Source organism: Orbicella faveolata, unplaced genomic scaffold (assembly GCF_042242905.1).
Source record: "Orbicella faveolata isolate gen_17 unplaced genomic scaffold, um_ofav_v1 contig_13, whole genome shotgun sequence".
NCBI classification, from domain to species: domain Eukaryota; kingdom Metazoa; phylum Cnidaria; class Anthozoa; order Scleractinia; family Merulinidae; genus Orbicella; species Orbicella faveolata.
Genome location: NW_028301540.1, coordinates 1,721,519 through 1,734,589, shown reverse-complemented (window position 1 = coordinate 1,734,589; position 13,071 = coordinate 1,721,519). Strand labels below are relative to the sequence as shown.

The 13,071-nt window shown below is 39.3% G+C and overlaps 2 protein-coding genes across 2 annotated transcripts; one reads left to right on the top strand and one right to left on the bottom strand.

Moving 5' to 3' along the window:
* Positions 1–279: 279 nt before the first annotated feature.
* LOC110047818 (solute carrier family 40 member 1-like) lies at positions 280–8,889 on the bottom strand. The gene is made up of 5 exons (XM_020753561.2): positions 8,510–8,889; positions 8,245–8,321; positions 5,480–5,639; positions 4,256–4,486; positions 280–3,542 (listed from the first exon to the last, which is right to left on the bottom strand). Exons 1-5 carry the CDS (start codon positions 8,589–8,591, stop codon positions 1,981–1,983), a joined length of 2,112 nt encoding a protein of 703 aa, XP_020609220.2. The 5' UTR covers positions 8,592–8,889; the 3' UTR covers positions 280–1,980.
* A 2,201-nt stretch (positions 8,890–11,090) lies between these two features.
* LOC110047793 (octopamine receptor beta-1R-like) lies at positions 11,091–13,044 on the top strand. Its single transcript, XM_020753535.2, has one exon. The coding sequence runs from the start codon at positions 11,454–11,456 to the stop codon at positions 12,405–12,407; it is 954 nt and encodes a 317-aa protein (XP_020609194.1). The 5' UTR covers positions 11,091–11,453; the 3' UTR covers positions 12,408–13,044.
* Positions 13,045–13,071: the final 27 nt, after the last annotated feature.

Below are 13,071 nucleotides of genomic sequence, written 5' to 3'. Positions count from 1 at the left end.
TGTACATTGCTTGTAGAATATACCTAGCCCTAACAGATGTATTCACCGTAAACACGACGTTTTGTTTAGGTTCGCAGTTCTTTTGACCCAAGAAGAAACCTCTGAGAAGCTGGGCCATGGTCATGTGACTAATTCTGAAACAATGAGAAGTCTCCCACGCTATTGCTTTAGCGCGTACGCAGTTCACACCACCAGCGGTAGCCCCACAAGATTAGACGAAACACATGGAAGCCGCACGGAGATGGTTTATCTTTTTACGCTTGTTTTTCTGTTGTCCTCTTATTTTGTTTATGCTTGCAATTTATTACTTTGCACTTTGTGAACATCAAAAATGTAACTGAATTTGCAAGTTATTGAATTTCCGCGCTCAGGCTGACGCAAGAAACTTCAACACGCGCATGAATCGTGTTCAGTGTATAGCGCTATCCGGTGGAGAAATTTTTATCCACTGAACTAGTGTCAACAAAACAAACTACGCCATACACGGGATACCAATTTACCCAGCGAATAACGTTATTCATCCTTTGAATAGACTACGAGTAGTACTCTTTCGCTTAGGCCGTCGAGCGAGTCCGTAAACAAACTGCGAGGAAAAAATGGCCGCGTAAAATCCGCATTTTTTTCTCGCGGTTTTCTTTCGCGTCACGCACGACGAACTAAGCGAAAGAGGGACTACTCATAGACGCTTTTCATGAATGGCTGCCAATTTTAAATTCTATTGTAAGTATTAAAATTAGCATGGCTAACCTCGTTCTTGAGTTGATAATTCAAAGAATTTTACTCCCAAACGAGTTTTGTGAGGCTAATCTAAATACATACAAAAGAGTTTTAAATTGGCAGCCATTTATGAAAAGGGTCTATAGTCTATCCTTTGAACTACCGTCGCACAGGTCCCCAAGCTCCTTGAGAGACCTGTACGATGAGAAGAGAGCATTTGAGCAAGCAACAACCTTCAGTGAATTTTGAGCAATAACTAACTAGACAAAAATTATTTACAACAATCTCTTATAAAAAAAAAATTAAAAGTATTGCCTCGAGTGACGTCAAAATCGTTTCGTAATACTCGTTCTGCAGCTTCTACACGAACCGTACTAATTAATGCTGTAATAAATTATAACCAAGCAAAGTTGAGTGTCAATATATCCAACATGCATTTTGGATAAAAGAGAGCTGTAGCAAACCATAACAGCAACAGCAACCTCACTAACCAAAAGTGTGATGAGAAGAACAATGGCTTTGCGCGTGCGTGGTAAATCTTTGTACATATTTATGTGCCGTTTTCTGCAAATTGACACCGGTGTTCTGGAGAATGAAAACTACGACTAACTCATGCCTATTACCCGTCGGTGTATGGCGTGTAATGAAGCCGCGTAATCCTTCCAGATCTGCCGGTGCTTTGTCGTCACTCCAGCTATTTTCCATCTGTTTAATTTCTCAATTTCTCACCCCTCCGCGTCCAAGAGAGAACTTGCTACGACAGCCAATTTCAAAATGTCTCTTTCGAATTCAATGCTGTTGTACACATTCAGTTTTGGGACAGCAGTGACAGTGGCAGAAAAACTGAATGACTGGATTATCGCGGGATTCACCGCCATCATGGTTGCTTTAACTCCCAAATGCATATCAAGAAAGTGCGGTTGAAAGTTAAAAAATTCAAACTGCTTTGAATTATCGAGACTCGTTTAAATACAACGCAAATCAAACTAAGACACTACGCAGGCTATAAACATAAAAAATGGCATTTTGTGCCAGCCAGTCTTCTCCCGCCTTCAGCCTTTCCTTTCTCTCGCCCGAGGACAAGTTTGGCTAAAGGCGGTAGTTGACTGGCATTTCAGGCTACATTCTGTGTCTGTTTGGCTCATTTGCTCAGCCTACTACACTTTGAGACTATATCCCTGTCGGGTACACAGTTCAGTTGATGGGAGTCTTTTTTTCTTCTTGTCTTACACCAGCTTTTCTTCCAGCGATACAGTGAGTTCATCAATACGAAAAGTTTTCATTCTTGGTGCTTAAAACGCCTCTAATCATTGCTTCTTCCTCGTCTTCAAGATCAAGATCATCCGGCAAACTTGGCACTCGCTCGCTTATGGGAGCAGACGCGCCACAAAACTTCCCCAGTTTGTCGAAATGAAATAAATGGCCGCGGATCTTGTACGTAAATGAGGCGTACAGCACACCACCTATTCCCACAGCGAAAACAGACATGAGAGCCAAGAGGCCAAAGGTTTCAGGCTTTGGAAGAGCGATCACCAAGAAGAACATGATCAGGCTTAAAATGGAGTTGAACGAGTTCTGCATTCCAGCTACTATCCCTCTTTCTTGTTCAGGAACAGCCTCTTGGAACAACTGCGAGATGGTTAGGTCAGATAACCAGAGCCCAAGGCGAGACGTGACAATTCCCGCTAAGAGAAGGCCTATAGAGATGTAAGAGATACTGTAGCTTGAAGCAGGCAACGCGGTCGTATTTGAGCTACAGTTTCGGTTCGATGGAGAGATACTTGAACTGGGAAATAACATACTGGTTTTACTTGGAGAAATAATCGCTGTTTTTGGTGATAGCGTTGTTACATTTAAAACACCAAGGGATGACGACTTCATTAATAATGTCGACGTTGGACGTACAGTGGAATTGAGATAAGCTGACGGAATTCCTCTTGCCATATCTGGTAATTTCGAGGGACGTAGAGCAGTAGGCGACGCATTGGAAGATTCTTGATCCATGCAAGCTGTTATTGACGTTGGTGCTGTGTTGTAAGTTGGCTTGCATGGAGGCAAGGGAACTTGCCTGTAATTCTCCGGTAACAAGAAGAACGGAGAACCTGGTGCGAAAACGGCAGCGACACACAAGAGGAGACACGAAAACTGAAATGACATGGAGAATAACCCGCAGCGAACAACACCAACAGCATTTCTCAAACGGGGATAAATGAAAGTCGCAAACACTCCAAACAAGGAGCCGACACCACGAACAATACTCAGAATTGACTCACTCAAACACTGTGTGTACGCATAGCCTGTGGTTATGGCGCCAAACGAAATCACTGTAAAATACAGCGAGGCTAGAGCCAGTCCTGGTCGAGCTACACTCTGTCTAAAATAAATGTGCCAGCCAGTTTTGAAGGTTAGGATCCTTTTCTTAAACCGCGCGGATATACTCGGCTTTCGTGCTCTTTGGCGGGAAGGTCTGGTACTAACTGCAGGGACCAAAGCCTCGGTCCCTGTTTGGCCCCTTCCAGGGTCTTCATTTTCCATCCAATCCAAGCGCTCTCTGGAACCTCGAGGTTCCTCAGTAGAGAGGTCCACTGAGGAAGCATCTTCCTCATTTTCATCGTGCCTCGTATCGAAGACTTTCTGGGACAATGCGGACACAGCCTGGAAGACTTTCCACAAGAGGTAATACTCTCCAAAAACTGACACCACATTCCAGCCCACAAGGAAAAGGACCCCGGCCACTTTGGAAATGTACGTCATAATCTGGCCAACGAGAATCGGTGCAAGGATCTTGCAACAAAGATCGATTCTTCTCAAAATAGAATTGGTACCTGAAATTAAGAACGTTAAAACTTAAATTAGATCATACCGTTGTCTTGATGGGGAAAATTACGGTCAAATTCACGGTTGACTAGCCTCCTGTACAGAGTAGACCTCATATGTAGTATCACGCGCTTGTTACATATCTTCTTCATTGGCTATCTACAGCGCTTATGAACTAAACGCCAATTTAAACACAGTTTTTTAGACGCAGTGCTTCAGATGGGTGAAAATGTTTAACTGAAATCGTCTAATTCGCTGCTATTTAGGCATTCTATGCTGTGTAATTAGATAATAAGACATTATAATTGTTATGCCTCCCAACTCAAATACGTTTTCCAATTGGAGGAGAACGCGTCACGTGTCGTGGGTCAAAACTCACTAACTGCCTATGGGGAACAAAACTCACTCAATCCCCAGAGAAAAAAAAACTTTGAAACCGCGGCAAATTGGTGTGCCAGTCGGCGTGAAGCAAAAATATTTTGTCATAGTTTTTTTTTTCCACTTCGAGTGGAGAGGTATAAAAAAACATTTGCCTCGAGTCTTGGGGAAAAAAACTCACTGTTTTCCTTGGGGCCAGTCATTAAGTGCTTATAAATCAGTAGGGTAAATTTCATTCTCCCCGAAATGTTGACATTGAGTTAATCATAAATCCTAGAAAAACCTGGAGAATAAACGAAGGCCCTTCCTGTGGCACACACATAAACCACAGGAGCTTACTTACTTGCCAGGAGTGATTTATCTGAGCCAGCAATAACTACTACCCAGTCCTTCTCTACAGCAATTTTTGTGCCAATACTTGACAAGTCTGCTACAGAGCCAACGACGATGATGACTGCTTCAAGCAATGTGATGAAAGGATGCTGAATGTGCTGTTCCAGTTCCAACATAATCAAAAGCAAAACCCCACACTTGATCACAGCAACATTTTGAATGATCAAGGAGACCTGAGCAACTGAAATGAAAAGATGTAATGGTGTGACGTCAAAAAAAAAAAGCCCCAGATAAACATAAACCTTATTTATTTGGTTAAAATAAAAACGCTAGAAGAAAGAAGAAATTTTCAGGCACTAGGTTTAGTTTGCCGATGCATGAATAATCAAGCCCCACCCTGCATACAAGATTTTCTTAATACCAAAATTTGTAATTTGACACTCTTTTAATGCTACCTAATTTTAATTTAGAATGGCATCACAGATCATTTTCATTTTTAGCTGCTAAGATGTGGAATTCATTACCTCCTTATGTTAAAGAAGCCAAGGATGTTCTTACTTTTAAGCGTATTTTAAATAAGCATATTTTCTACCTTGTATGGTGATTGTATATAGATTAATATAGTATATCTATAAATATATTTTTATTAAAATATTTTTATTGCTTGTGTTAGTTAAGGTTAATTTTATTGTTTCCATTTTTTCGCAGGTACCTTTTTTTAACGAGTTTTTATTACTCCTAAATGTTACGTGGGCAAATAAAGGATTTTATTTTTTGTATTGTAGTACTTCTCTGCTTTGAAAATAAGTTTTAAGCTTTTTATTGGCAGCTGTATACAACTATAGTGAGAGTAAAGGACAATAAACACAATAGCCTCCATTCTGCATGAAAATATGCTTGGATATTTATCCTTGGACCTTATCTGTTCCTCAAAGCTCACAGTTTTCCTTGAGCTACACTCTCAGAAAACTATTCACTTCTTGGAACAGATAATGCCCTGGACAAATATCTAAGGGTGTTTTTGTGCCAAATGGAGGTTACTGTTTACATAAGAATAATAACACTTGTAATAAATTAATACTTTATGAGGAGGCCACCAATCTCCTAGAGATGGTTTTCAAGAGGGTCCACCAAAAATTAAAGGTCTAAAATACTGTACAGTAATAAAAGCTAAAACGTTAAGACTACAACTAAGATTTAAAACTACAACTAAGATTAAGAATACTACTAGTACCTTTCAGCCGAGGATTGGCATCTACCCAGTCTCCGACTAATGGACCAAAAATAATGATTGACAGAGTACTGACAAGCTGATAGATGGCTGTCAAACGCAAAGATCCTGGTGTGAGTTCAACCAGATAAATACCTATCGCAAAATGCCACATGCGATCCCCCTATAGAGAATGACAATAAACTGTGCGTTAGTTAATCAGCCTACATTCAGCTTCGCAATCCTAAAAAACAAAACAGGGTTTTCTGTTGGGAGCATGAAAGGCCATGGTCCACAATTACTAACAAAGCATTGATCTCATTTCTACTCTACCTAACATGTTGCTACAAGTTACCAAAAAGAGGTAATATTGGCAACAGTGCTTTTGGACTTGCAAAGAAACTTTGTAACGTGACAAGTCACAAGGAGAATGTTGCCCATATCACTTATTTGGCCTATAGCTTCTTGCATCTACAAATTTGTTAGGTCTGATTGGTTCTCTGAACACTTATCTATCACACAATAGGTGTGATCATATGGGTGTCAAATTGAACGACTGCAGGCAAAAATGTCCACTAGATTTTTCGGCCATTTTTGAAAGTGCTCAAAAATAGCTGAATTTTGGCATGTGGGCTTCATTTTACCAGAGAAACATTGCTCTGAATTTTTTTTGGCTGGTTTGGTCTTTGTTTTTGAGAAATAACATAGGCAAAAAACTCTGATTTCCTAGCAGCATCTTTTGGAGATCTTTTGTTGAACAAAAAACAAAAGAAACCATTTGTTTCCCTGAACAATGAAGTCACCACTTTTTGTAACTGGATACCTCTAAGACTAATTGTTTGATTTATGTTTCCCTACCCTTTGTAAAACTACAGGGATTGTAGGGATTTGGGAAAATCCCCCAGTCAGGCTTTTGATTGTGCCAAGCAGCCCCAGGGTTGGGGAATTTGACTTTGACCAAAAGATGCCTTGTGACATAATTTAGATGCAGTTACTAAGTCGGTTAATTTTATTTGTTTTCACCACCATTTATCTGACACTTTAGACAGCCATCTAATCAGATTTTGCCTATTTTTGAGAAATTTTTTAACATCAAGTGCACAGTTGATTGTAAAACTCAGTTAAATTGGATTTTACCCTAAAAGTCAGTTCAGTTTTGTGTCAAAATAATTATAAAGGTAGCGAGAACTTACTTTTCCAGTGATCTTTCATCTGTTTTATACAGAAATAGTTCAAGGATATTTTGCCCAAGGACGGAGTGTTTTTTATTCTTTTGATCGACATTTGTTTCCCCATCCTGAAGAATTTGATCAATTTTTTTTAATAATTGTCAAATCCCCGCTCCTTGCCCGCATTTCTGGGACTTGATATCACACGATATCAGGACAGCGGACACAGCTTCTGATTGGCTAATTGCACATCTGGATACAGTAATGCATTACTCAATCAGTCACACTCTACAGAACCCTTTTTTCTCACTTCAAAAGGTTTATGAACATTTCTTGCCTCTACTGCACAATATGTCAACACCATGGATACTGCAGTCACCCATTGGGCATTACTAAACCAATAGAAGACTTTTGTTGTGTCCCTAGAGACTCTTTTGACATAAAAACATCCCCTGGATCTATTAGCACTCATGAGTAGTTTAAGACATGGGAAGAAAAAGCATTCAAGAGGAAGAAGAAAAAAAAAACAATCAGAAACTATAGGTTGCGGGGAACTCTCATTTGAAAAGGTCGGATATGCTCATCATCTCACTTAAGGGTATAAATCAAGGATTCTGGTCCCACATACTTAGTGTATTCATGACGAAATGCTACTATTTTTAGCTGCCAATTTTCGCTGTCCACTCAAGTCCAGTGTACTAGCACAGGCTCCTGTCCTGGACAATTGCTGGTAATCAAACCTATTCCACTTGGTATCACTTAGGGGTCAAATAAAGCTCAAACCACACCCACATTGGTCCCCTCAACATCCCTGACCTTTTCATACGGGCATACCCCCCCTGGATCAGAAATGGCTCGCTCATCTAATATAGGAAAGTCAATTTGTGGGAGTTTCCACAGCAAATGCCTAGTGTACCCACTTGAGGTGGAGATGAAATAGCTGACAATTTTCACCGGTGATTCTGAGTTAATTTGTTACAACAAGCACGCAAAAATAATCTCACATATCCCTGGCTTTACAAAATCCCTGGCTTATAATGAAATGTTAATGTCTAATATCGTGTCGGGTTAACAATTTCAAACATTTGATTGTCAAGGCTTTACAGGATGCACACAACATAAGTGACCTGTGTTTCATGCTTTTTAAATAATTTCTTTTTTGAAAGTGCAGACAAAATAGTGAGCAGTGATTTGGCGCAAGTGTTTTTCGTTTTTGTTTTTTTGGAAAAATCATCCAAATTTGTTTGATGAAATGATTAACATTATAAGTAATTGGACCTCATGTCAGTTCAGAGGATAATTGGGCTTGTAATTTCCAATAGGACAAGCGCTACTTTGTAACATTATATCTGAATTATAGTACTCTACGGTATGCCACTCCGTCCATGGATAGTAATCTACTATTCCATGCTCCGTCCAATTACTTATTACGTAATGTGGCGTGATCGAGGTCTTGCGTGATGCGAGACCCCTCTGCACACAATTAGGTAGTGCGTCTATGAATTCAAACTACAAGCTTATTCAAAACCGAGAAAGAATCGATCGTCGATAAAACAGTCATCTTGTATTAAGCTATAGCTTCGAAGAACGTTGACAGAACGGTTCACAACAACATCTTACCCAAGCGGAGAACGCATGGCTGATGCAAACAAGATTCAAAGGCGAAATTTGACAACACTTCCCTGCAGAACGTCTTTCTGCGTTGCAAACAAAAGAACGCATAATTAAAGATAGCAAGATAATCTCATGACTAGAACAACGCTTAGGAAAAGGAATCAGGGCTTGAAAAGACGGTAGAGAAAGTTATAAGGTAATAAAATATGGACTGAATACAACTAGCTTTAAATATTGCTCGCAATACATTTCACACACCAATGCACCTTACCAATTTGTCGATTCGTTCTGATTTCTCCATCTGATCTCTCCCTAGCTTCTATTAACGACTCTTCGCTCTGTCCGTCTTGCATCGCTCTCTTTAAAGCTAAACGATATAAATCTGTCACTGATTAACGAAGTGTAGTGACCGGGCAAGAGCTATATCCTTTCCGGCAAATTTTTTCCGCGACCTTTGTGCGCACACGCAGCACTCGTGACTGTCAGTTGTGACCTGGGGAGAAGTAAAATTAAAATGCCTTCTCTGGACTGGGAGTCACTCGTCGAGTGATCTGCTTGCCACTGACAAATCACGATATTTTGATCAATCTCACCCAATAAATATTTGCGAGCTGAGCACCTCTTTAAAGCTAAGTTTCAAGGTATGTTTTTCCCTAAAGAGAGCAGTTATTGTGACGAACGAAAAATAAAGCTTTTAATCAAACGTTTTTATAAAAATATCAAGAAATTAGGTAGCAACTTTTGAGAATACGAAACGATTACTCTACGCATGCTCGGAAATTCATCTATATGTGAAAGAACTGAAGGACTAATATCTTCTCAAAGTCATTAATAATTCATCAAGCTTAAATAAAAGAAATCAAGACCGTGACGGTGTCTGGATATCTCATCTTGTTATCAGCATAGATTTTTAAGACTTTTATATTTCTCCGTTTTCTCCTTAGTTTTAGTTTTGATTGAGAAGACATATCAAACACTCAAGACAGTATGACCACATTTCCAAACACCGCAAGTTCGTTTGGTTTTTAGAAATGTGGTCAAACACGGTCTTTGTGTTTTATTTATTATACGTCACAATTGGACGCCCTCATTTCATCTCATCTCATCCCATCTCATCACATCGTATAGCTTTCTTTTGGAGGAGACGCTCTCGCCCCAGCAACGTTTTGTCCTTATCACATATATCCGGCGTGTCGCGTCGCCTTAGTAAACTGAGATCGATTTATTTTCCCTTAGCCGTTTTATTTTGAACATTTACTGTCAACTGTCAACTGTGTAACGATGGGTTTTTTTTGTATTTTTCTTTTTTTCCTCTGCGAAATTAGACTCAAACTGGGCGGCTCCCTTGCAAGGAAGCGACCATGACACTCTCCGGTATCCAGCCTCTGTCAGGCGTTTAGTTCGTTGGGGTAGGCCGGGGCGCCGCGCTTCGCTCCTACTTTTTTCGTGCGCCATTTTTCGCCCTTCACCCTAACTAACTGAGCGCTTGAAAGAGGCTATTGGGTACCTGGTCCAACCACGAACTGGTCAAGCAGCAACAATATAACTACGTTTAATCAAGGTTGATTTGTAATCAAAATTTAATCGAAAAAGCTTGTGCACTATCCTCGTTTGAGGATAGCGTAAACTAATAAAAATTCTAGTTTCAGCTCAATGGTCTATTGTTGCAAGTGTCCGCTACTTGGAGGGGAAAGTTCGAACTAAATGACTCTAAATTAAAAACTACCGAAACTAAATTAAAACTAGTGAATAGCTTACAAATTGAAAGGTATTAAGAAGCAGCTTCGTTGCCCACTGAATTCTCACTTAAAATAAATCAGCTGTCAGCAAATGTATGCAATAAGCATTTGTTGATTTCTCAAGTAACAAGTTGTTTAACTAGTCCTATTGAAATGAATGGGTGACGTGAATTTCGGCAAGTAGTCCCAAAGCTGAATTAACCATTGACAATATGTGACCCTTTTTAGAAATGTTATTACAACCCAAAAGATCTTTTGTAATTAAACTCTGGCAGAAAACTTAAACGAACAGTTGCTCTAACTACTAGCTTCGGTACATAAAAGTACTTGAATTCAAAGGCTTGGTTCTACAGTTAATAAGCTGCTGAATTTCCTTTCAAAAATTTCCTTTCAATACCAGTTATGGTTAAACACAGAAATAACAAAACTATGGTAATTTTATGCCTTATGACAACTGGCTGTCGTTAAATGGAACCTCTTGAAAATTCTCTCCGGAAATTTGAGAAATCATTTGATGTCACGGGTTGTTTGAGTTTGAAAAAAATACAATACTTTTGAAAGATCGCGCTCTTTCACGTGTAAACTTTAAGCAGATGCCGTTGTTGCTTATAAAAGAAAGCTTAAGAAGTTTCCAAACATGTATTGTCAACGGCGAATAAATATAAATTAAAGCATCAAGTAGTGGGTGATCTTCACCTACTACTCATCTTTTTTCAATTTAGCAATTCCCCAAGCCTGACTATCAAATAACAACAATATTTTTAATGCCGAAACTCTCCAGTGAAGAGATAATAGTTTTTTCGCTCAGTTTCAGCTTTTTACCTAAAGTAACTGTATTTCGGTGAAGTCACCTCAAATGCGCAATACACTGTTGTTGCATTGGCGTGGGGTGGAAGGTATTAATGAATCCTTGATGATAGCTTAGCAATATAACTTTTAGGTGGGAAACCGTATTTTCGTTTCCTTAATCACATATGAATAGTTGACTGTTGACTTTGGCTGCCTATGTGAAAGCTACTTCGACGACTGAAATGAGTGGTTTCCATGTTTAAAATTCATAAGTTACAAATATCGCATCACACAGGTGCTTCATTCTTAACTGACACGAATCGTGTTAAATTTGAATACAAAATACAGTCTAAGTACAGATGATGTGGTTGCTCACGCGATCTACAGATAATTTTACCTTTTTTTTCATAACCTGTTGAACTCACAGTCCGTTGCAGCTTTTGCCCATTTTGTTTTCGGATAGGTAAACTTTATTTATTTATGAAACAGGTCCGAATATTCGGCTTACACCATGAGAGAAAATGAAAGTGCATATCTTTTGAATTAAGCAAGGGCTGTCTCCGGTTGACGTCATAACAGCAATTAAAACTTCCTTGGGAGCGTATTCGTTTCATAAACGGAGGTGTTCCTCGCCAACACTAATTTGAGGCACAAGAGGTCCTGAAGAAGAATTCAACCGATACCATCATGAACGACACCCAACAAAGATTCACAGCACTCGAGCAAGAGCTTATTTCTAGAGGGAGCTGGTTGGTTGGTATTGAGTCTACGATCTACCTCGTCGTGTTATTGACCGCCGTCCTGGGAAATATCATGTTAACGATAGCAGTTTTCAAAACTCAAACGCTACAACGAACGCAGAACTATTACTTGTTATCTCTGGCAGCCACGGACATCGTTATTGCGATCACGAGTATGCCGCTGACACTTGTGGTGTTCATACAAGGGACATGGCCGTTTGGAAATTTCATTTGCCAACTGCAAGGGAGTCTGATCTCGGTTTGCTCCACTGTTTCGCTGCTTACCTTGGGGATGATTGCCGTGAATCGTTATGTGAAGATCGTATGTTTACCAGGCCTTTACCAGAAGATATTCAGCAAGAAGAATGTTTTCATATCCATCGCGATATCTTGGATTGCAATAACGTTGGTCACGTTTGTTGCATTTTCGTTTGGCGAAACAGTGTTTTTTTATCACCCTGGAAAGGGTATATGCTGGGCGAAGGTGAACCTCAAAAGCGCATTGGGGTTATATTGTACTATAACGTACTCCCTTAATATGTCTTTAACGTATTTAGCAATCTATTTCAGTTACTATAAAGTGTTCAGGAAAATCCGCGCGCATTTTGCTCACGTCGCAAACTCTTCTCTTCACAGCGACAGCTCAATTGCCTTCGCTGAGGAGGTTAAGGTAACAACAATGCTATTCGTTACCGTAGTCGCATTTATCATTTGTTGGATCCCCACAAACATTGCGGATCTGTACGAGATCTTTGCTGGTTATTACACCCTACCTAGACAACTTTATTTTTTTAACATCTTTACACTTGCATGTAGCAGTGCTGTCAATCCTCTGGTTTATGGATTCATGAAAAATGAATTTAGAGAGGCCTATAAAAAAGTACTATGTGGAAGCGGTTGAAGATTGATTATATATATACACTGTATATGTTACAACATCTTTCATTAAATAATTTTATTTTATAATTTATATAGGTCAATTTTAGGTTTGCGTACGAAGTCAGTTCAATTTCAATATAGAATTTAGAGGTGACTTCATGTAAATTTCGGTGAAAAATCGCCAGATAGTAATTGGAATAATCCTCCTTTATAGTTTTACAAAACATATTAAGCGCATTATCGTGTCACTACTAATTTATCATCGTCACTGATTGCGCTGTGACTTCCGAGGTCATCTGTTTGGGCAGTGAGAAAAATGCGAAAACCACTAATTGCATTGACCATAAGAAGGGAACTTATGTGTGTCATAAAAACCATTAATTTAAATCTTTTGATGTATTCTGCTTAATTTATTATAGAAACTCCACAAGTCCAAGAAGGGCGGCTTCACTTTCCGTAGCGTAGTTGCGTGAGCGAACGTGAAAATATTTAACTGTAAATGTAAATGTATTCATGAGCTTTGAAAAATATTTCTTTCGTCGCAATATATTGACATAAGTTTCTTCATAATGAGGTTAGAGAATACAGTAAGATTTGAAGAGTCAAATGATAACCTTTTGTATAATTCACAAGATCGGAAATAAATGGCTAGAATGAAACCATTAGTGTTGGTGTAGGGGTGCAAA